Genomic DNA, 24,198 nt, shown 5'->3' with positions numbered 1-24,198 from the left:
CTCCTTGAAGCATCACCTATGATTAAGACTGTACCCTATCTCTTCCGTATGCATAAAATATAAAGCCCCGAATAGCATGGTTCTGCATATCTCCTTTAAAGAGAAATATATACTAGTGCATCTCAAAAAATTAGAATACCATGAAAAAGTTCCTTTTTTTTCATAATTTAATTCAAAAAGGTAAACTTTCATATATTCTATATTCATTACATGTAAAGTGAAATATTTAGAGCCTTTTTTGTTTTAATTTTGATGATTATGGCTTATAGCTCATGAAAATCAGAAATCCAGTATCTCAAATTATTAGAATATTCCCTAAGATCAATCAAAAAAAGGATTTACAATACAGAAATGTCCAACTTCTGAAAAGTATATTCATTTATACACTCAATACTTGGTTGGGGCTCCTTTACCATGAATTACTGTATGAATGCGGTGTGGCATGGAGGTGATCAGTCTGTGGCACTGCTGAGGTGTTACTGAAGCCCAGGTTGCTTTGATAGCGGCCTTCAGCGTATCTGTATTTTTGGGTCGGGTGTTTCTCATCTTCCTCTTGACAATATCCCATAGATTCTCTATGGGGTTCAGGTCAGGCAAGTTGGCTGGCCAATCAAACACAGTAATATCATGGTCAGCAAACCATTTGGTAGTAGTTTTGGCACTGTGGGTAGGTGCTAAGTCCTGCTGGAAAAGGAAATCAGCATCTCCAAAAAGCTCGTCAGCAGATGGAAGCATGAAGTGCTCTAAAATCTCCTGGTAGATGGCTGTGTTGACTTTGGACTTGATAAAATACAGTGGACCAACACCAGCAGATGACATGGCACCCCAAATCATCATAGACTGTGGAAACTTCACACTGGGCTTCAAACACCTTGGATTCTGTGCCTCTCCACTCTTCCTCCGGACTCTAGAACCGTGATTTCCAAATTAAATACAAAATGTACTTTCATCTGAAAAGAGGACTTTGGACCACTGAGCAACAGTCCATTTCTTTCTCTCCTTAGCCCAGATAAGACACTTCTGACATTATCTCTGGCTCAGGAGTAGCTTGATATTAGGAATGCGAAAGTTGTATCGCCTTTCTTGAAGATGTCTGTTCGTGATGGGTCTTGATACACTGACACCAGCCTCAGTCCACTCCTTGTGAAGCTCTCCCAAGTTCTTGAATCCACTTTTCTTGACAATCCTCTCAAGACTGCAGCCATCCCTGTTGCTTGTGCACCTTTTCCAGCCACCCTTTTCAGCAATGACCTTTTGTGGCTTACCCTCCTTGTGGAGGGCATCAGTGATCATCTTCTGGACAACAGTCAAGTCAGCAGTCTTCCCCATGATTGTGGTTGTGTGTACTGAACTAGACCAAGAGATACACTGTGTTCATACTGTTTTACTCAAACTCGAAATGAAATATTCTAATATTTTGAGATGTTTTTTTTATGTTTTTGTACTGTATGCCATACTGATTAAAATTAAAATAGAAAAATGCTTGAAACATTTTAGTTTATGTGTAATGAGTCTATAATATATAACTTTCACTTTCTTAAATAACTGATGGAAAATATTTAACTTTTTTTACAATATTCAAATTTTTTGAGATGCACTAGTACTTGATGAAGCTCTGAATATGTTTAGCTAACATTCACGGAAGGAGTCCCCAGTGTCAGCATTTTAAGGTTTCCTTAATAAATGGATTGGTATAAGATGTTTAAAAAGAAGATATGCAGTTAGAAGAAAATACTCAACTTTGGGGTGGGAATACGAACATTAATTTCCTAACAGCACACCCTGTTGTTTTATCACACACATATTCCAACTGAGTCATCAGTCATATTGTTAACGGTTTATTAGGATACATGTAAACATCGCCGGTCAAATATGTTTATCAGACAAACAAAACATTTGAGCTGGAAATTTTGTTCTCTTTCATACCTGAAGCTGTTGCACCAAAGTACTGGCCTGCAGGGGGCACCGGAACTCCTCAGGCATTGTAGTAGTCAAGGGCTTCTGAGAATCGCTGAGGGCTACAGTATCTGAGGGCCCTTCAGAATTACTCAACAAAGCCTCCCTCACAATGTCAGCAGGGGATTTGAACACTACAGGAGATTCCAGTTTTGAGTCTTCTTTGGAAGGAGGTTTCCAACTCTTTGGGGGCTTGTAGCTGCTTTTGGAGAAACGAACTCTGGGCTCCACTTTGGAAAAATCTGGCATTGGGTGATTCAGCTGGCCCTTCCTGAGAACACAGAGACGATACAAACAATTGCAAGGTGGATTTAAAGGGGCTGTTTGTAAGTTTTGGAGAACTAGTGAGCCTTGCACCTTCCACCAACCATACTCTTTCTCTGTTAGAAGAACTCTATGCACACCTTATGAGATGGATATCCTGAAAGATCTGCACTTCCCCAAGCCCAGGTCTCACCCTTACTTCAGTAAATATTCTCACCTACTGTAGATACTACAGATTTGTGCCTAAGGTCTTCATGTAATCAGGTGTCACCCAGAAGAGGATGGGCTCCCTTTTGAGTCTGGTTTCTCTTTAGGGTTCTTGTAGCACCATCACATCCGGTGTGCTCGTTAGGAATCTAGAGCTACATCTGGATTTCTGTAAAGCTGCTACGTGACATTGTCTACAAGTTATAGAAACCTTAGAGCACAAACACAAACCCACCTCACATCATTCAGGTCAGTGTGAGAGGTTCTGGAGGTTCTGTGGTGCCTCCGTTGTCCATATCTGGAGCCTTTAGCTGGAGGCTGTGCAGAGCTGGAAGATGGGTAATCCACCTGTGGTGCAGAATTTATATCTCGAGGAGAGGAAACATGAGGACGAGGCTGAGAAGACTGTTGTTCTAATTCAGGAGAACCATTTTCTGACTCAAAGATACTCAGTGCAGATGCAGGCTCCTCCTCCTGCAGCCGTCTGACAGGTTGGTAAGTTCTTGGACTGTGGCTGAGTCGACTGCTGTTAGACCCACCTAATTCTGCAAATGTGTCAGCTTCAATCGCACAGTTACTCTCCTCTTCCTGTAAAGTCAGTTCAGGGATGTGGGGAGGGATATGGGTCTGAGGAGCGCTGTTCAAGGAAGGCGAGGAAGACATATGGCTCCTTTCATCACAACTGTTTTGGGAAGGTGTGCGTGTTTCTAATGTTGCTATATCAGACTTCTTGTTATTATCCATTTCTTCATGACTAGTGGCATCATGGCTGTCCACCCAGATGTCCTGGGTGTCTATATGCCTTTGAAAAGGATATGACTCATGATCTCTGTGCGTCTTAATCTCCTCAATCTCATCATTCGTAATTCCCAAAACGAGACGTGTATCTGGCCTTGAATGTGGGATAGGTCTACAGATATTAAAGCTCTCCTGATCTTCCTCATCAGGTTTCTCTCCATCATCATCATCATCATCACTCCAGTCCTCCAGAGAAACACTATACTCAATATAATCTAAAAAAAGATCACAGAAAAATAAAGGAACGCATAGTTAATAGTAGTTTAACTGTTATTAGTAATGACAGGACATTTTTTGGGGGGGGCTTTTTTCACCTTTATTGGATAGGACAGTGTAGAGACAGGAAATGAGCGGGAGAGAGAGATGGGGAGGGATCAGGAAATGACTTCGGGTCGGAATCGAACCCGGGTCCCCGGATTTATGGTATGGCACCTTATCCACCTGAGCCACGACACCCCCATGACAGGCCATTTTTAAATCTAGTTGTGATCAAGGAGTGTGGCATATCAAAAGAAAGAGTATGACGTTCTGAATTCAAAACTGGTTTTGTTTTCCCGCAAGGTTAAACAGGACAGAAGTTACATTACAATTTTTTGAAATGTAATCCCCCCCCCCCCCCCCCCCCCCCCCAATCAGCCTTATTTGGCCACTTCCAGCAATATACATCCATCTTGAGAAAGTAAAGTAAAGCACCTTCAGGCGCAATTCTTGTCCCAAAACATCTATCAATTGCTCAGAGTTTAAAAATAACCTTTTTTAAATTTATTTTGAAATTTAATTGCATTATTTGCATAGGCATAGTGAGATGGCGTAAACTACTCAAATCAATTTCAACAACTGAGCAATGGCATGACCAGAACTGTTGGTACTTTGCTGGCCATTGTACCGAATTATTCAAACCCAACTAAAGATCATTAAGGATAATAACAATCTACATATAGATTCCATTTAAAGTATTAAATCTGTCCTCTCTGACTGTATTCTCTTCTCTACAACTCGCCTCATTGCCATACAAACGCCCCTTACTGCATGTGATGGCACAACAAGGCAAAAGGTGGCAGCACAGTTCCACGTGTTACTTTTCAGAAGGTGGCGCTCGAAAGCGCTATGTATTACATGTTTCTAATCAAATGTGACTTCTTCAAAACAATATGATTAACATCCCTGAACCTTCTCTTTTTTTCCTCTATCCTCTAGAATCCAATATTTTTATTGTTTACCATGGAAGGATACACATCTATTGACCATGACTAGAACTTCCGCTGTCTCTGGCCAGCTTCCGGTTTGACCAAAATTACTGCGAAAAGGCCCACCAGGGGTCATGATTGCTCCCGACCTCTGGTATCGATTTTGGCCAGTGTTGACCAATACAAAGCGAGCTAGGGTCTAACGTCACAGGGGTGGCACGTCATCGGCTTTCGTCCAAAATCTAACGTGGCCGTGTCCAGCGGTTTCACTGTCAACATTCAGATAAAAGATCACCGAGTCAAAAGTAATCAGTATCATGCAAATCTGAGTGCACATTCTGAAAATTCAGTTTTTTTCCTATAAAATACCCAACTCTTGTGAAGCTGAACGTACTTTTTATGTTGGTAACATTACTATGTAAACGGATAGGCGCTTCCTGTACGGCAAGTGCTGCTGACATTGCTACTGTTATTCTCATTTTTAGCTCCCTCCGTTAATTATACAGAAACAACTGCAATACTGATAGACTTATTTATTCTATCCACATTCACTGGATATGAGCAATTGCGAGCTCTGATTGGCTACTCTACTACTAGGCTATCAGCTCATATACTGTGAGTAGAGGAAAAACAAAATGGCAGCGCATGCTGCTGAACCAACTAAGGATGAAATAAAAACTCTACTCGAAAACAAAACACCAAAAAATACAAAAAAAGCAACAAAATATGGAATAAAAGTATTTGATGGTTAGAACTTTTTTTTTAATTTTTCAATTATTATTATTATCGCATTTTTCACAAATTGCTCCTGTCATTTCACCGGTTTGTTTACATTCTGAGCGGAAATGATTTTGTCAGACATTTTGTATAAAGTTTTTATTTATCGAATTTGCAAAAAAATAAAAATAAAAATGCTCTGCTTCTCAAAATAAAAGAGTTACTCCGCTCGATCTCATTGTACATGCCTCGGCTATCAGCTCATGTACGATTTCGATTTCGTGGAATAACTGGTATTTATATTATAAGAAGAGCTGAGTTATATTATAAGAGATCAGTGTTTACTGGCTCTGGTGGATTAAATCAAGCTTTTGTTTCGATAGTAATGATTCATTCACACTGACTTGTAAGGCTCAACAAAATATTAGCCTAATAATAATTAAAAAAATGTAAAAACCATGTGGGCGGCACGGTGGTGTAGTGGTTAGCACTGTCGCCTCACAGCAAGAAGGTCTGGGTTCGAGCCCCGTGGCCGGCGAGGGCCTTTCTGTATGGAGTTTGCATGTTCTCCCCGTGTCCGCGTGGGTTTCCTCCGGGTGCTCCGGTTTCCCCCACAGTCCAAAGACATGCAGGTTAGGTTAACTGGTGACTCTAAATTGAGTGTGAATGGCCCTCTGTGTCAGCCCTGTGATGACCTGGCGACTTGTCCAGGGTGTACCCCGCCTTTCGCCCGTAGTCAGCTGGGATAGGCTCCAGCGACCCTGTAGAACAGGATAAAGCGGACAGAGATAATGGACGGATGGATAAAAACCATGTGAATTCAAAAGAAAAATATATAACGGTTGATATGGTGAAGTTTGGAAATGTTTACTTAACGTTGATGGGAGAAGTCTACAATATCAACCCGTATGAACGGAGAGAAAGTTTTTCGGACAGAAGCATCAATGTTTTCTCGGTAACTAGTTGCTTTTTTTTTCAGGATTAATTTGAAGAGAAAATTCAAAAAAGAACAACTGTCGAGGGAGCAACTGTTTATAGTGATAACAGGAACTAACTTATTTCATGGATGTTCCACAACATCACAACGTCAATAGAAATGGTTAAAACGTTTGAAGTGGTTTACTCCTTGTATTCCACAGTATAAAGAAAATAGTGCAATTACGTCCAATAAAACTACTTTAAATTGACTGCTGATTCACAGTCAGAGAAAAATTTGACTAACACTTCGGTCCTTATGTGCAACTCCTAGAAATCCTTTTATAAAAATCCTTATGATTATAAAAATGTATCAACACTATGAAGACATTTTTTAAAAATTTAACAGTTATTCCACGAAATCGAGTCGTACATGAGCTAACAGCCGGCGAGGCGCGTAGTGCCGAATCGGCTATAAGCCATGTATGACGAGATTGAGTGGAATAATTGTTTCATTCTATCCGCATTCACTGGATTTTGAGAAACAGAGCATTTTATTGTTATTTTTTGCAAATTCGATAAAGAAAAACTTTATGCAAAACGTCCGACAAAATCATTTCTGCTTAAAATGTAAACAAACCGGCGAAATGACAGTAGCAATTTGTGAAAAATGAGATAATAATAATTCCTGAAAAAAAATATACGTTCTTACTATCAAATACTTTTATTCCATATTTTGTTGCTTTTTTATTTTGGGGGTTTTGTTTTCGAGTAGTTTTTATTTCGCCCTCGGTTGGTTCAGCAACACGCTCCGCCATTTTGTTTTTCTTCTTCTTTAGGTTTTTTTTGGGGGGGCGGTTGGCAAACCAACTTAAAGGTGCATTACTGCCACCGACTGGGCTGGAGTGTGGAACAGGAGATATTGGGAGAAAAACAAATTATTTTAACTATTTCTTTTTCTTTTAAATACTTGATAAAGTGCTATATCGGACTTGATGCGCTCTGCTAGACGAGCTGATAGCATAGTAGCAGAGTAGCCAATGGTTGCGTGATTGCTCATATGAAGTGAATGTGGATAGAATAAATACTATTATCTTAAGTAAATAGAAAAGGCTGGTACTGTGTGTGGGTGAGAGACTGTCATCTCCGATGTGCTGGGACAGAGGCTCAGAGTCCAGCAGCTCACTCAGGTGACAGCTGAGATCTTCCACTGCAAGAGGTGGACCTTCTTCCGGCTCTGGAGTCCCAATATCTGAAAACATGTCCTCTTCATCCTCTAATACAACCTCATCGTCTTGCTCCAGCTAAGACAATGAAAGGATGATGGATTTCAGGCTTTACAGATCATTTATATTCAAAGTGCTGAATGTAAACCACATTTAGTTGCTGCTGCGTCAGGTACACATCCTCATACATCCTCTAGGTGGACTTTTTAGGCATACAATTACTGTCAGTAGCACATTTGTTACCACTGGCAGTTGTTATCTGGGTAGTGGATGATTCTCAGGACAGCTGTTTCATTGCTATGAGTGCATCAGGCATAGCATCAAGATCGACACTGATGGGCATTTATACATATGTTGGTGGACAATTTGAGTCACCATCAGTGTACTTTCTGGCTGCAGGTCAGAACCACTTTTGGTCAGCTAACTTTGTTTGGCACTCCAGTGCCACACTCATACTGGCCCAGTGTCACTGTCACGCTGTGAATGATTCAACACGCAAATAACATCTGGCCAGAGGTGATTGGATGGTGGTTCTATCATGAACCATGAAGTACTGACTCAGGGAGGTGTGTATAGTTATGCAAACAAGAATTGTATGCTTGTTGTTTAATTTACTTTTGTGTCATAATGAATGTTAAACATTGTATAAACCAAAAAGTCAAAATCTCAAGCAAATCCAGGTTGAACAAAATGTTCAAGGGGGTGAATACTTATGCAAGGCACTGTATATTGTAGGGTCAACCTGATGCAACAGTGAACTAGGAGGACACTTGGTAGAGTGCATACCTCCGCCAAGCCATATATTCAGATTTGTATCAAAATCTAATCAATTGTTCCTTGGCCCATGGCTTACCTTTCCTCAAAATGTCATCAAAATCCGTTCACTACTTTGAGTTCTGTTAGGAAACATCAGACAAACCGAGGTGAAAACATCACCTTCTCCAAAGCTGGTGGAGGTACTAAGTGTAGGGACAGTGAACCCTGTACAGTGGATTTAAAAAGTGTATACACCCCGTTAAAATGATTTTTTTGATGTACAAAAAAATGAGACCATGATAAATAATTTCAAAACTTTTCCCACCTTTAATGTGACCTATAACCTGTACAATTCAATTGAAAAACAAACAAATCCGTTTGGGGGAAAAACGTAAAAAAATAAAAAACGTACAATAAGCTGGATGCATAAGTGTGCACACCCTTAAACTAATACTTTGTTGAAGCACCTTTTGATTTAATTACAGCATTCAGTCTTTTTGGGTCGGAGTCTATCAGCCTGCTACATCTAGACTTGGCATTATTTGCCCACTCTTCCTTGCAAAAGCGCTCCGAATCTGTCAGATTGCGAGGGCGTCTCTTGTGCACAGCCCTCTTCAGGTCACCCAACAGATTTTCAATTGGATTTAGGTCCGGGCTCTGGCTCGGCCATTCCAAAACTTTTTTGGGGTCATTGTCATGCTGAAAGATGAAATTCATCTTCAACTTTCAAGCAGACACCTGAAGGCTTTTGGGCCAAAATTGACTGGTATTCAGAACTGTTCATAATTCCCTCCACCTTGACTAAAGCCCCTGTTCCAGCTGAAGAAAAACAACCCCAAAACATGATGCTGCCACCACCATGCTTCACCGTGGGTATGGGGTTCTTTTGGTGATGCGCAGTGTTGTTTTTGCACCAAACATACCTTTTGGAATTGTAGCCAAAAAGTTCAACCTTGGTTTCATCAGACCATAACACATTTTCCCACATGCTTTTGGGAGAGTTGATGTATTTTTTTTTTTTGTGCAAAATGTAGCCGGGCCTGGATGTTTTTCTTTGACCCTACCTCATAGTCCAGACATATGGAGAATACAGGAGATTGTTGTCACATATAGTACACAACCAGTACTTACCAGAAATTCCTGCAGCTCCTTCAGTGTTGCTGTCGGCCTCTCGGCAGCCTCCCTGACCAATTTTCGTCTCGTCTTTTCATCAGTTTTGGAGGGACGTCCAGTTCTCGGTAATGTCACTGTTGTCCCATATTTTCTCCACTTCTTGATGACTGTCTTCACTGTGCTCCATGGTATATCTAATGCCGTGGAAATGTTTTTGTACCCTTCTCCTGACTGATACCTTTCAACAATGAGCTCCCTTTGACGCTTTGTAAGCTCTCTGTGAACGCTGGCTTTTGCTGGAGGATGCAACTGAGTAAATGTCTGAACTTTATTTGGCGTTAATCAGACACTACGTTCAGACTGCAACCTGAAACGACCCATATCCGATTTGTTGTGAAATCCGATTTTTTTGTTAGGCCGTTCACATTACCAATTATATGAGACTTGTATGCGATCTCCAATATGAACAGAAAACGACCCAAAAGTGTCCCGCATGCGCAAATTAACACGTAATAAGCACATCTACGTAATTCGTAAACAAAAAAAAGCGCACTCTTCAAGTTTAATGATTTCTTTTTTTGTTTGTTTGTTTAATTATCTGGTTAGTGTTAAAGTGTGAGGTCTCATGTGTGTTTCTGTTTCTGAACTGAAATGAAAACGTGTAGCCTGGTAACGAGGGTTGACTCCTAAATGTCTCTCTAATTTCTATATAAGTGCACTACATGTTACTAGGAAGTAATGGATTTTTAAACTCTATATAGTGCACTCGAGCTTCAGTAGGCAGTCATTTGGGATACGGCCGCTGTATTACCAAACTCTTAATTCAGGCTTAATAATTTGCACATATTTATTTCGTCATATTAATAAACTTTTTCTACATTTTTATAAATATTTATTTAGATTGTTTATAGCCAGCTGAATTCTGCAACTTCTCTCAGCGCTGGCTCAAGGTGCAGAAACACCAGTGCAGTTTGCGATGGAGATGAGGCGAGACCTGGCGATGTGGTTTTTGTGGCGGCGGTGGAACTCACACAATAATCTGATTAATATGGGCAGCAGACTAATGAGACCGAAGGTGTCAAATTACTGGAAATTTCCAGAACAATCTTATAATCTTGTAATACAGGATGGTTTAAGTTATAAATCAGTTATAGAAACTGTTTTATTTAATCAGGCTAACAGATCAACATCCAGGTCCCTACCAAATCCACCATTAGCTTGATCAATTCTATAAAAGTCTATTTAAATTCTGAAAACTGTACAAATGTTGTTGTTTTCCACCAAAGAGGCGGGATTAGCCAACGCAGAATAGTGACGTTTGTCTCTTGTTGCATGAATGCGACCTGTCCGGTCAGACTGCAGTCGCATGTGAAAATATCGGATATGCATCGGATTTAGGACCACATATCCAAGCGGCCTGGGTCGCATGTGAAAAAATCGGATCTGTGTTATTCAGATTGTCAATAACAAATCAGATACAGGTCGCATATGGGCAAAAAATCGGATATGGGTCGTTTCAGGGTGCAGTCTGAACGTAGTCAGAGTCATTTTACTTGATGGCAGGTGTGAACCCAAAAAGACTGAATGCTGTAATTAAATCAAAAGGTGCTTCAACAAAGTATTAGTTTAAGGGTGTGCACACCAGCTTATTGTAGATTTTTTATTTTTTATGCTTTTCCCCCTGAACAGATTTGTTTGTTTTTCAATTGAATTGTACAGGTTATAGGTCACATTAAAGGTGGGAAAAGTTTTGAAATTATTTATCGTGGTCTCATTTTTTTTACATCAGAAAAACCAATCATTTTAATGGTGTGTGTGCACGTTTTATATCCACTGTACAAGTCCACTCAGGCTTGAATCACTGTACTTAACCCAAGACCTACAGTATGTAACCTGCCAACATTCGTACCTCCCCTTGCATCTCTCTCAAGCCAATGATACCATTCTCATCCATTTGGCTCTGGAAGTCCTCGTCTCTGCCCTCATCCCAGCTGAGCTGTGAGCTGATTGGGCTGGGGGGTGAAGAGTATCCTGAGGCAGGGGTCCAGGCGCGCCTCTGCACTCTGCTGGCGTTTCTTTTTCCCTCCATGTTCCCTTGTGTGTTCTTGTCTGCCTCTCACACTGCATCAAAAAAGCTCATTTGTATCTCACTGGTCCGTTTACTAACTGCCAAATCAGACTCTCTGTTCACTGTCATGGCTGGGATCCTGGTTTGGACAGGTATAGCCAAGCTGATATAACACAAATCTAAAAGAAAAAAAAAAAAAAGAGAAGTCACACAATATGAATCAGCTTTTTTTTCCCAATTAAATGGCATTTCTTATTATTATACCATCGCCTGCATGGAGATAAAATACAGCTTGTTCACATCCTCAGTTGATAACGAACGTCATGTTCACCATGCAGAGTAAACAAATCCACCGAGCATAATTAAACAGGTTTGAAGAGCACCAGGAAGAAAACAAATCATTTGCCTCGTAGGAAATCTGTGCAGCCCAAGAGATCTAGCTCGAAAAGTACAACTCTTTGAAATTACCGCTGCCAATCATTCTGGAGTGAGCAACATGAACAAACTGTGATGAAAAACTACGCAGATTAACAAGATGTTTGCTGTCAACATCTGTTCCCACATGCAAATCGGAATAAATCCGTTCATAACAGGTTTTAGTCTATCTACATTCACTAGATGTCAATATTACTGCCTGTGATTATCACAGGAGGAGATAATGATGAGGATGAAAAAAAAAAAAATCCTGGAGAATTTCTTTCCAAAAAGGTTTGAATCCTCTTCACTTGCAGCCAAACTATGACTGCTACTCTGTTCATATATTCATCGCACCCTCCTTCTCGCAGACCGGCAGTGTATTCTCGAGATTTTTTTTGGTGCTCTATAATGTCAGAGGAAGAACCAAAACATAAAACTCTTACCTCTGAGATAGAAACGCATCCCTTATCATCCCCTATATAAATTACACAAAAATACCAAATGTACAGTACTGTGCAAAAGTCTTAGGCACCCTATATATTTTTTTCATACAAACTTTATCGATTTCTATTTTATGACTTCTGCATTATCGAGTCAGTAAAAAAAAAATTTTTTTAGAGTCCAAACATTCGTTTTCCAGCACAAATTTAAATGTTACAGAAAAAAAAAGCTTGTATCTGAGCAGCATATTACATAAGAGACCACTTTCTTCTCATCTAGCCACTTTATCCTGTTCTACAGGGTCGCAGGAGTCTATCCCAGCTGACTACGGGCGAAAGGCGAGGTACACCCTCGCCGGCTATGGGGCTCAAACCCAGAACCTTCTTGCTGTGAGGCGACAGCGCTAACCACTACACCACCATGCCGCCCACTTTCTTTTCAGATTAAAAAAGAAAACATCATTAAGGCTGCTGGGTTTTGGTGCAAAATTAAGAAGCGAGTGTGACAAAGTGTCCAGAAGAACTGTGGCTGGTTCTGTAAGACGCTCAGTAAAACCTACAGCTCATTTCCTTATCAAACTGCACTCATTGTACCTGAGACTACTATTTTTTTTTTTTTTAAAGAAAATGGTCGTCTCATACCAAACACTCAGTGCGTTTCCATGCACATCCAAATCGAGCTACTGTCGGTAATCGAGCTAAGGGTCCCAGCAGGGGTGCCAGAGAAATCCAATCCTACATGCACACAAGGAAATCGAGCTATTGTGTGAGGTACATTGTGCACCCGAGCCACAGGTGGCGCTACACGCCCCATCGTGTTGGTACACTTCCGGTTGTTGTCATGAAGAGCTATTCAAGAGTATAAACAAAAGTTATCAGTTCCGTGTTCACAAGAAGAACGACGATGAGGACAGCAACATCGATATATATATATATATAGGGCGGCACGGTGGTGTAGTGGTTAGCGCTGTCGCCTCACAGCAAGAAGGTCCTGGGTTCGAGCCCCGGGGCCGGCGAGGGCCTTTCTGTGTGGAGTTTGCATGTTCTCCCCGTGTCCGCGTGGGTTTCCTCCGGGTGCTCCGGTTTCCCCCACAGTCCAAAGACATGCAGGTTAGGTTAACTGGTGACTCTAAATTGACCGTAGGTGTGAATGTGAGTGTGAATGGTTGTCTGTGTCTATGTGTCAGCCCTGTGATGACCTGGCGACTTGTCCAGGGTGTACCCCGCCTTTCGCCCGTAGTCAGCTGGGATAGGCTCCAGCTTGCCTGCGACCCTGTAGAAGGATAAAGCGGCTAGAGATAATGTGATGTGATATATATATATATATTTTTTCCTCAACTCCTTAAGATGAATGAGCATGAACTCTATCACCTCATTGCTCCAGAAGTGCACGTTTCTACTACTGTTGTCATGCCGACCGAGGCTGTTGTGTTTCCTGCTTGTGGTCTCGTCACTCCCGGAAGGGGCAGTGCTGAAGTAAGTAGCTCGACTACGTAGCTCGATAGGGTTTACATGCACTAAGTAGCTCGGCTACAATCGCATAATCTAGGTCGCGTAGCCCGATTACGAGAAATCCAGTTTGGTTCGATTTCAGCCGAGCTAAGGTGTTTCCATGGCATTTAGAACTTCGATTTCAGTCGAGCTACGGCAGAAATTCGATTTTCTCTATGTGCGTGTAAACGCACTGAGTGACTTTGTTTCATTTATTATGGCTTACTGCTTACTGTTTACAGTATTTTTAATGCTGAAACATTTCATTTCATTATTTTTCAGCCATTTTTGGTCTACAGCATTTCTTTACCTGTGCCTGAGACTTTTGCACAGAACTGTATATGCTATTCATTTTCATTCTGGCGTATGTCAATGACACTCAAATGCTTGCTTTAAATAAAAAAGCAGCAAGAATGTAACATCAGCTATGCTGAAGTGGTAGTACTTACCAGTATTTTTCAACCCAATATGGTACTATAATGGCTCTCTTGGATGATAACCGGCTCCTTAAAATCACAGCGTGTAAACCACTCAAGCTTCTAGAAAGACACGGATACCCAAACACAGCTAATCCTTTATATGCCGAAGGGTTATATGCTGGATAATGAGACGCTGCTAATTAAATCCTTGTTATTAACACTCTCCAGGCTGCCTGGCAAGTCAAAGACTTCTGCGGTTGTGACTGCTGAAACTGTGCAAGTATCCAACAATGCTGACACACAGCAAATGCCGAGCAAGTGTGTAAAGAAGACCAAGCAGCTATTATAAGCTACTTATGCTCCAAGGTCATGGCTGAGGACGCAGACGGAAAACAAAACACTAAAGCCATGGTGAAGCCATGGCATAATGGTTAGAGAAGCTGCTTTGGGACCAAAAAGGTTGGTGGTTTGATTCCCTGGACCAGCAGGAATGGCTGATGTGCCCTTGAGCAAGGCACCTACTCCCTAAGCTGCTCTGGGTATGTTGTACTGTATATCGCTCTGGATAAAAGAGTCGCTAAATGGTTGCTTTAGAGTCTGTGAAAAGTTGTAGAACTTTGTTTTTCCATCATAACTGTTGCTTCTGTGATGTCAAAATGTGTTGATCACGTTTTTATAGCCGAACATCGGCTCAGATAGTAGTGCCAGCCATAAGGCCACACCTTTATATTAATGTGCATTTTGTAATACGTTATTGTTTCTATAGTAATTTACACTCCACGTAAATTGGTGCGATCGTTGCGATGTTGAAGTTTTTCTCTGAGCAGATGTTTATGTCACGTTTTTGGAAGGAGTCTCCAGTGTTACTGCTTTGTAACAAAGGTCAAGTTCGGTTTTTCACCTCAAGAAAGTCTTCAGAATGAAGCATTTTACGGTTTCTTGGTTGACAAGCTGCATTTTTTCGTCTTATTAACTTTGAGAGAGAAAAAAATAAAAAAGAGTGCGTGTTTGTGAGGGAATGGATGTTTATAGCTGCTATAATGTAAGTGATGTAACTTACTTCATGGATGTTACATAACATTAAAAAATTGCTTTCATCGCTAAAAACTGTTAGGGCTGGCAAATTGCTGTATTATAAGTGGAATACAACACTATAGACCATGCTGCTGTAGGAAAATAATCAACTTCAGCGTCACTGTTTTAGTCGCTTGATTACAATCCCGATTCCAAAAAAGTTGGGACAAAGTGTAAATTGTAAATAAAAACAGAATGCAATGATGTGGAAGTTTCAAAATTCCATATTTTATTCAGAATAGAACATAGATGACATATCAAATGTTTAAACTGAGAAAATTTATCATTTAAAGAGAAAAATTAGATGATTTTAAATTTCATGACAACAACACATCTCAAAAAAGTTGGGACAAGGCCATGTTTGCCACTGTGAGACATCCCCTTTTCTCTTTACAACAGTCTGTAAACGTCTGGGGACTGAGGAGACAAGTTGCTCAAGTTTAGGGATAGGAATGTTAACCCATTCTTGTCTAATGTAGGATTCTAGTTGCTCAACTGCCTTAGGTCTTTTTTGTTGTATCTTCCGTTTTATGATGCGCCAAATGTTTTCTATGGGTGAAAGATCTGGACTGCAGGCTGGCCAGTTCAGTACCCGGACCCTTCTTCTACGCAGCCATGATGCTGTAATTGATGCAGTATGTGGTTTGGCATTGTCATGTTGGAAAATGCAAGGTCTTCCCTGAAAGAGACGTCGTCTGGATGGGAGCATATGTTGCTCTAGAACCTGGATATACCTTTCAGCATTGATGGTGTCTTTCCAGATGTGTAAGCTGCCCATGCCACACGCATTAATGCAACCCCATACCATCAGAGATGCAGGCTTCTGAACTGAGCGCTGATAACAACTTGGGTCGTCCTTCTCCTCTTTAGTCTGAATGACACGGCGTCCCTGATTTTCATAAAGAACTTCACATTTTGATTCGTCTGACCACAGAACAGTTTTCCACTTTGCCACAGTCCATTTTAAATGAGCCTTGGCCCAGAGAAGACGTCTGCGCTTCTGGATCATGTTTAGATATGGCTTCTTCTTTGAACTATAGAGTTTTAGCTGGCAACGGCGGATGGCACGGTGAATTGTGTTCACAGATAATGTTCTCTGGAAAGATTCCTGAGCCCATTTTGTGATTTCCAATACAGAAGCATGCCTGTATGTGATGCAGTGCCGTCTAAGGGCCCAAAGATCACGGGCACCCAGTATGGTTTTCCGGCCTTGACCCTTACGCACAGAGATTCTTCCAGATTCTCTGAATCTTTTGATGATATTATGCACTGTAGATGATTATATGTTCAAACTCTTTGCAATTTTACACTGTCGAACTCCTTTCTGATATTGCGCCACTATTTGTCGGCGCAGAATTAGGGGGACTGGTGATCCTCTTCCCATCTTTACTTCTGAGAGTCGCTGCCACTCCAAGATGCTCTTTTTATACCCAGTCATGTTAATGACCTATTGCCAATTGACCTAATGAGTTGCAATTTGGTCCTCCGGCTGTTCCTTTTTTGTACCTTGAACTTTTCCAGCCTCTTATTGCCCCTGTCCCAACTTTTTTGAGATGTGTTGCTGTCATGAAATTTCAAATGAGCCAATATTTGGCATGAAATTTCAAAATGTCTCACTTTCGACATTTGATATGTTGTCTATGTTCTATTGTGAATACAATATCAGTTTTTGAGGTTTGTAAATTATTGCATTCCGTTTTTATTTACAATTTGTACTTTGTCCCAACTTTTTTGGAATCGGGGTTGTAGTTACAAATGAACAAGGGAACTGGTTAAGTATTTAACTGTAAAAATTACTGTTGGCAAAAATGTGCTTGATCGTACAACTGCTCTTCCTACACCATATTCAGACTGAGCCTCTTAATGCAGTTCAAATTCCATTAAAACTCAATCAAGCAGAGTGCAGCTAAGCCCTAAGTTAATTGTTAGAAAGTGCTCTCTCGCAATACGAGGACACGTAATGTATCACTACTGAACTCTGTGAAACGGTTTCTCCTTTATTTAGTAAAAGACCTGCCCACTCATATGCATGAACTACGAAATGCAAAACAGTATGACGGTTGTCTCTTTCGTGCTGCATGCTGTAGACAGATGGTTTAGATTATTTTTCTCAAACATGCTGTATACACCGTACCAGTCAAAAGTTTGGACACACTGACTTGTTCATAGGATAGGTTTTTCTGTATTTTGACTATTTTCTACATTGCAGAAGATATTAAAACTATGAAATAGCATGTGAAACCTACGCTCACCGGCCTCTTTCATAGGAACTTGTTCTTGATTCTAAGATTCCTGTTCTTGGCTGGCAGGAGTGGAACTCAATGTGATGTTCTGCTGTTGCATGCTGAGATGCTTTTCTGCTCACCACGGTTGTACAGAGTTGCTATATCCTTCCTGGCAGCTCGAACCAATCTGCCCATTTTCCTCTGACACCTCTTATCAATAAGCCGTTTCCACCCACAGAACTCAATGCTTTTTTGTTTTTCACACCACCCTGTCTGTGTAAACTCTAGAGACTGTTGTGTGTGAAAACTCCAGAAGATCAGCGGTTTCTGAAATACTCAAACCAGTCCAACTGGCTCAAACCAGCACCCATGCCACAGTGAAAGAAAGTCACACTTTGAGATCACAATTTTTCCCGTTCTGATGTTTGAAATGAACATTAACTGAAGCTCTTGATTTGTATCTGCGTGATTTTAGGCATTGTGCTGCTGTCAAGGGATCGGCTGATTAGATAACTGCGTAAAACAGCAGGTGGATGGGTGTCCCTAAGAAAGTGGCCGGTGAGTGTATATGCAATTAAACAAAGAAGTGTTAAAGATAACAAAATATGTTTCATATTTTAGATTCTTCAAAGTTACACGACTGGCATTATCTTAACCAGCTTCATGAGGTAGTCAACTGGAGTCACCTGCCTTCGTAACGCATTTCAGATTAAACAGTAAACAATAAATAATAAAAATACACTAAATAGCTCGACTCGACAACTGTAGTAATCCATATTATGTCAAGAAGCGCTCAACTAAGTAAAGAGAAACAACATCCATCATTACTTTAATTGAATCAGAATGTGTCTCCAAACTTATGGCGGCCCAGTTACTGAAATCACTTGGACAACAATGATAGTTCCTGTAAAATACACACAGAATGGTACGAAGAAGTGAGGCTGGGGCTGATTTCATTCGAGCCCAGCCTGTAGATTCATGCAGCCTATCAATGACAGTCGTATCAGGTAATTACACAGAGCAACACGCACCCTAGGTTTGGGCTGATATATTTTTTAGCTGGAAAACATTAGCAGCGACTGAGAGAATGCATGTGAAATGTGAAATGCAAGTAGCAAATGTACAAACAAGGTGGATTATTTACACTATTCTCATTTTTCCCCCGAAAATAGCTTTGGAGGAGAAATGAAAAGTACACTCAGCACAATTTATCCACTCAAGGTACAAATTACACAAACTGACATATAGCAAAACTTTATGGTTTGAAAGAACGGGTTGCAACATTTCTGTTTACGATGTTTGGTAAACTGTGATGGAATGGTGTTCCAGCCAAGGTGTATTCACGTCTTGGACCAGATGTTCCCCAGAGAAATGACAGATTCCATAACCTTTTCCACCAAGACAGTTTGAAGGCTGGGTCAGAGCCTATGCCTAACCTTAAACCAGTTCTTTAGGTTTAAAAAAAAAAAAAACAAAGAACCAGCTCTTGGCCAGGAGAATTGGTTTGAAAGTAGCACCAATAATTTGCTGGTCCTGAACCAAGAACCAAGAGTCAAGGGTTGGGGGCAAGATTATTGTGACCAAGTTTAACAAAACCAATAAAATTTATGAGCCCCCCCCCCAAAAAAAAGAGCCAGTGTAGCATCCAGTCTGCCAAATCCAGTAGTCTACCATTGTTTATAGTTGTGCTTGGTGCTAGCGTTAATGGGAAAGCAAAGCGGTATATAGATCAGAGGTGGACAAAGTACCCAACTTCATTACTTAAGTCAAAGTACAGATCCCACTGGTCAAATGTTACTCCGATACAAGTGAAAGTTGTACAGTCAAATTTTTGCTAAAGTTAAAGTACTGAAGTATTTGCTTTTAAAAATACTTAAGTATTAAAAGTACATTTTCTGTCAACGCATCGTTGTATTATTGCCGCGACGCTTACAAAACCTAACGCCGTTACCAAAGACAAAAATGTGAATTCACAAAATGAACACATGCTGTGCCATCATGGTGGTTTAACGTTAAGCTAGCTAGTCAGTGAAACCCCACCTGACATGCTAGCAAACTCTTTGCAAACTCAAAATCATATTGGGTAGCTAACGCTACTAGAAAAGAAAGGTTTCTACATTCTGTTTATTTGGCAAGATTATGCTAAAACATATTCCTGAAAGGACTTCATATAAGTTAAAATTATTCATGTTAGCGTAACTCCGTTTTTACATGCTAACTAACAGTGTCCAAGTTAACTAGCTATGTGTAAACGTTAGCCGTGGACAAGGCGATGGTAACTTGGCGGGCAAATCCATAGAAAGTCATTTGACTAACCCGACTGCATAGCTATTGCAACGTTATCGCTAGCTCTAAAAGCACAGACAACTTCACTGCAAGCTTTCTCTTGGAATAAAACGTTTACAGACCTCAATATGCTTCTGCAGGTTGGACGGCAAGTTTTTGTAGGCCGTGATGTGGTTCGTTTTCGGCAAACATTTAAAACAAAATGAATCTTTAATCCTTTCAGAAAACTGAAACATGGGTTCATGGGCCATGGATGTGTGCATTTCCCAGAAGAACCGCCTCCTTCCATTCTGCCATCAACTGATCGAGTTCAATTAATGCTGCTGAGAAATCACTGAACTTGATTTTATACAGTATATGGACGTGACGTGACCCTAGTGATTACTGATAGGCTGTCTCAGTGTCACCTGCGAAAAAACCATCACGTTTTAGAAAAGAAAAAACACCCACTTTCAAAGCTGCTTCATCGTAACGAGTAACGAGGACCTTGATAGAAATGTAGTGGAGTGAAAAGTACGATATTTGTCTTTCAAATGTAGTGAAGTTAAAGTCATAAGCTTCCAACAAAAATAATGATCAAGTGAAGTACAGATACTCAAAAAGTGTACTTAAGTACAGTACTCAAGTAAATGTACTTCGTTACTGTCCACCTCTGATATAGATGCATACAGTAATGTAATGGCATGGCTCGATGGTGGCTCTGTAGTCTGTGGAAAAGCAAATCTGTTCTTAGAAGATTCACAAGTTGAACCATCTCTGAACCAGGACTAGCACCAGCCAAGAACTAGCACCTAGTTCATGTTGGTGGAAAGGTGGCATATGTTCCTGATCAGAATAAAGTGCATATTGAAGATGAATGAATGTTTGGTAAACACTTAAAAAAAACTTTTGAAATCATGAATCGTTCTTATTATGCCTTTGATGAGACATGATATAATCCAGTTGAATTATTGACAGATATTAGATTTTAGCCCTAAATTTAATATTGTAACCACCCAGTCATTGGTAATAATCATAGTTACAATGAACCCTGGTGAAAATCCCAAGATGCCACGCTGGTCAAACTGATAAGCCATCTTTACCAGTGCTAGTAGAAAAAGACTCCAGTTTAGGAATTATCCATCCATTATCTGTAGCCGCTTATCGTGTTCTACAGGGTCGCAGGCAAGCTGGAGCCAATCTCAGCTGACTATGGGCGAGAGGCGGGGTACACCCTGGACAAGTCGCCAGGTCATCGCAGGGCTGACACATAGAGACAAACAACCATTCACACTCACATTCACACCTACGGTAAAATTTAGAGCCACCAATTATTCTGTTCTCCCATTCATAACTCAAACCAAATATACAAGTTTGCAGATGACACAGCTGTGGTGGGGTTGATAACCAACAGTGATGAGGCTGCCTACAGAGAGGAAGTTCAGGCCCTCACATCTTGGTGTCAGAACAATGACTTGCTCCTCAACACCATCAAAACAAAAGAGCTTGTCATATACCCCTTTTCCACCAAATCAGTTCCAGGGCTGGTTCGGGGCCAGTGCTGGTGCTGGTTCACAACTCGTTCAACTTGCGAGCCAGCTGAGAACCAGTTTGCTTTTCCATAGCTCGCGGTGCTAAGGGAAGCCACGTCATTACGTCGCTGTATACGTCATTACGTCGCTACATTTGCATAAACCTTGGTGCGAATATCAAAGCAAAAACAACACGGAAGAAGCGGCAGCAGCAACAACAACAACAATAATAATAATGGATGACTTGGCGTTTGTACAGCTGCTGCTTCTCGTCGCTTAAAAATGGCGATCTTTCGTGGTCTTGTTATTGTTGTTGGTCTTAACAACTCCGCCCCCCCGCTGACGTAAGCGGTTCTTTCCTCTGGCCCAGCAGAGAGTTGGTGCTAGCCTGGAACCGGTTTTTCTGGCCCCAGAGCCAGTTCTTTGTCAGTGGAAACAGAAAACCCGGTTCCAAACTAAGCACTGGCCCCGAACCAGCCCTGGAACTGCTTTGGTGGAAAAGGGGCAACAGACTTCAGAAAACGACCGGATAAAACAAATGTCAGCCTGGTGATCTCTGGAGAGGAGGTGGAACAGGTCGGGAGCTTCAAGTACCTCGGTGTCCACCTCTCAGAGGACCTGACATGGGGTGTGAACACCAGAGAGGTGGTGAAGAAGGCCCAGCAGGGACTCTTCTTCCCGCGATCCCTGAGGAAAACTGGGCTCTCACAGAAGCTCCTCACCAACTTCTATCAGTGCACCATACAAAGTGTTCTGAGCTATGGATGCACAGTGTGGTTCTCCAGCTGCACCTTGGAGGAGAGGAAAGATCTGCAGCGGATCATCAGGACTGCATCTAAAATTATTGGTACCCCTCTCCAATCCCTGGAGCAGATCTACTCTGCCAGGCTGAGAAACAGAGCCACAAAGATGAGGACTGACTGCACTCACCCCGGACAATGTCTTTCTGACACCCTTCCCTCTGGCAGGCTTAGGGTCATAAAGTCACAAACAGCAAGACACCAAAATAGCTTCTTCCCCGGGCTGTAAAAGCTCTGCTGGAGGCCTGATCCGGACTTGGACTCTCACTCTGCATCTTGCTGTGTTTGGCTACATTAAATAATTACATACTACAATTTATACTGCTGCTTATATGCCATTATATATATATATATATATATATATATATATATATATATATATAATTTTATTTTTATTTATTGATATGCTGCTGTGATCTGAGCCCTCAAACAGTGTTTCGTTGTATAGTAATGTGCAATGACAATAAAGAATCAATTAGCCTAACCTGTATGTCTTTGGACTGTGGGGGAAACTGGAGCAAACCCACACAGACACGGGGAAAACATGCAAACTCCATACAGAAAGGCCCTCGTCAGCCGCTGGGCTCGAACCCAGAACCTTCTTGCTGTGAGGTGACAGTGCTGTGACTACACCAGCGTGCCGCCCAATTTAGGAATTACCTCAATGCAAATAATGCGACATTACTTGAAGAAAATAATACAGCAGCATTACAAAAGTCAAGTAATAAGGAAGATGGAAATAACTTACTGCTTCACCAAGATGGTCTAACAGTTTGATCAGTTTGGTTGGTCCTAATCCCCTTCCTTTAACAGAGGGGGATTAGCTCATAATGGTAGAGTGCTCGCTTAAAATGCAAGAGGTAGTGGGATCGATGCCTGCATCCTCCAAGTGTGCTTTCTTCTTAGAAAAAGAAAAAAAGTAGTGTAGTGCTTAGCACTGTCACCTCACAGCAAGAAGGTTCTGGGTTTGAGCTCAGTGGCCGGCGAGAGCCTTTCTGTGTGGAGTCTGCATGCTCTCCCGGTGTCTGCGTGGGTTTCCTCCGGGTGCTCTGGTTTCCCCCGCAGTTAGGTTAACGTGGGGTGGCCTTAGGCTGAAGTGCCCTTGAGCAAGGCACCGAACCCCTGACTGCTCCCCGGGCGCTCTCGTGTGGCTGCCCACTCCTCTGGGTGTCTGTATGTGTGTGTGTGTGTGTTCACTGCTTCAGATGGGTTAAATGCAGAGGATGAATTTCACTGTGCTTGAAGTGTGCATGTGATAAATAAAAGGTTTCTTCTTCAAACCAAGACATAGTAAAAACATGGTATGGGCAGAGTAGTAGTAGTAGTAGTGAACATTACCAACCATAGGAAAACCACAGAACTATAGAATATAATAGTAACCATAGTAACCAGTACCATAATAAGACCAACATGGTGGTGTAGTGGTTAGCGCTGTCGCCTGGGTCCTGGGTTCGAGCCCCGTGGCCGGCGAGGGCCTTTCTGTGCGGAGTTTGCATGTTCTCCCCGTGTCCGCATGGGTTTCCTCCAGGTGCTCCGGTTTCCCCCACAGTCCAAAGACATGCAACTGGTGACTCTAAATTGACCGTAGGTGTGAATGTGAGTGTGAATGGTTGTCTGTGTCTATGTGTCAGCCCTGTGATGACCTGGCGACTTGTCCAGGGTGTACCCCGCCTTTCGCCCGTAGTCAGCTGGGATAGGCTCCAGCTTGCCTGCGACCCTGTAGAACAGGATAAAGCGGCTAGAGATAATGAGATGAGATGAGATAAATCAAAACAAGTGATACCTGGGTGTAATAAAGCACTCTGAGATACAGAAGAACTTTTTAAAAGCTTAACTTACCCTAATTCAGGTATCCAGACCCCAGACCTATGCACACATGTATGTTAAAAACATTTTTTTTTTCCAGTTGCACGGTTCTTCAAATCAGTGAAGTTGACACCGAGGCCTCAACTCTGTCTCCGTTACCAAGACAACAACAACAACAACACAAGCTGGCTGCACTCAGACTCCCACCCACCATCACCAAGCGACCATAAAAACCACGTGTACACTTTCACCCAAACATCTCTTCTTTCATGCTCCTCACACATGCACACCAAGTTCCTCAGGTACACTTCCGGACACTTTTCTTTTCAGGGTTTCTTCTTCTTCTTCTCTCTTCTTCTTCTTCTTTCCAGTTGCACGAGACGTTCCTGCAGATGTGTCGGTTTTTCTTTCCTCTTCTTCAGCAGAGTCCTTTCACTTCTTTTCAGTGTTTGGGTCGAACTTTCAGGAAGTTTTGTAACAGCTAAAGATGAATCCTGTCGTCTAATAGTGAACAAAACAATA

At 41.5% G+C, this 24,198-nt stretch overlaps 1 protein-coding gene across 3 annotated transcripts in view; it reads right to left on the bottom strand.

Moving 5' to 3' along the window:
* Positions 1 to 24,198, bottom strand: part of akna (AT-hook transcription factor) — an 83,590-nt gene extending 59,392 nt beyond the window's left edge. The window contains exons 1-5 of one of the 3 annotated variants that reach the window (XM_060935546.1): positions 23,957 to 24,198; positions 11,049 to 11,386; positions 7,165 to 7,348; positions 2,663 to 3,440; positions 1,927 to 2,227 (exon numbers count right to left, since the gene is read on the bottom strand). In XM_060935546.1, coding sequence (XP_060791529.1) covers positions 1,927 to 2,227; positions 2,663 to 3,440; positions 7,165 to 7,348; positions 11,049 to 11,228 — 1,443 coding nt within the window. In that variant the 5' untranslated portion in view covers positions 11,229 to 11,386; positions 23,957 to 24,198. Of the gene's footprint in view, positions 1 to 1,926; positions 2,228 to 2,662; positions 3,441 to 7,164; positions 7,349 to 11,048; positions 11,387 to 23,709; positions 23,896 to 23,956 lie in introns of those variants that run through there. The other 2 variants (XM_060935545.1, XM_060935547.1) reach the window with 2 other exon arrangements.

This window comes from Neoarius graeffei, chromosome 12 (genome assembly GCF_027579695.1).
Source record: "Neoarius graeffei isolate fNeoGra1 chromosome 12, fNeoGra1.pri, whole genome shotgun sequence".
Taxonomy (NCBI): Eukaryota; Metazoa; Chordata; class Actinopteri; order Siluriformes; family Ariidae; genus Neoarius; species Neoarius graeffei.
This window is presented reverse-complemented; position numbering and strand designations above follow the sequence as displayed.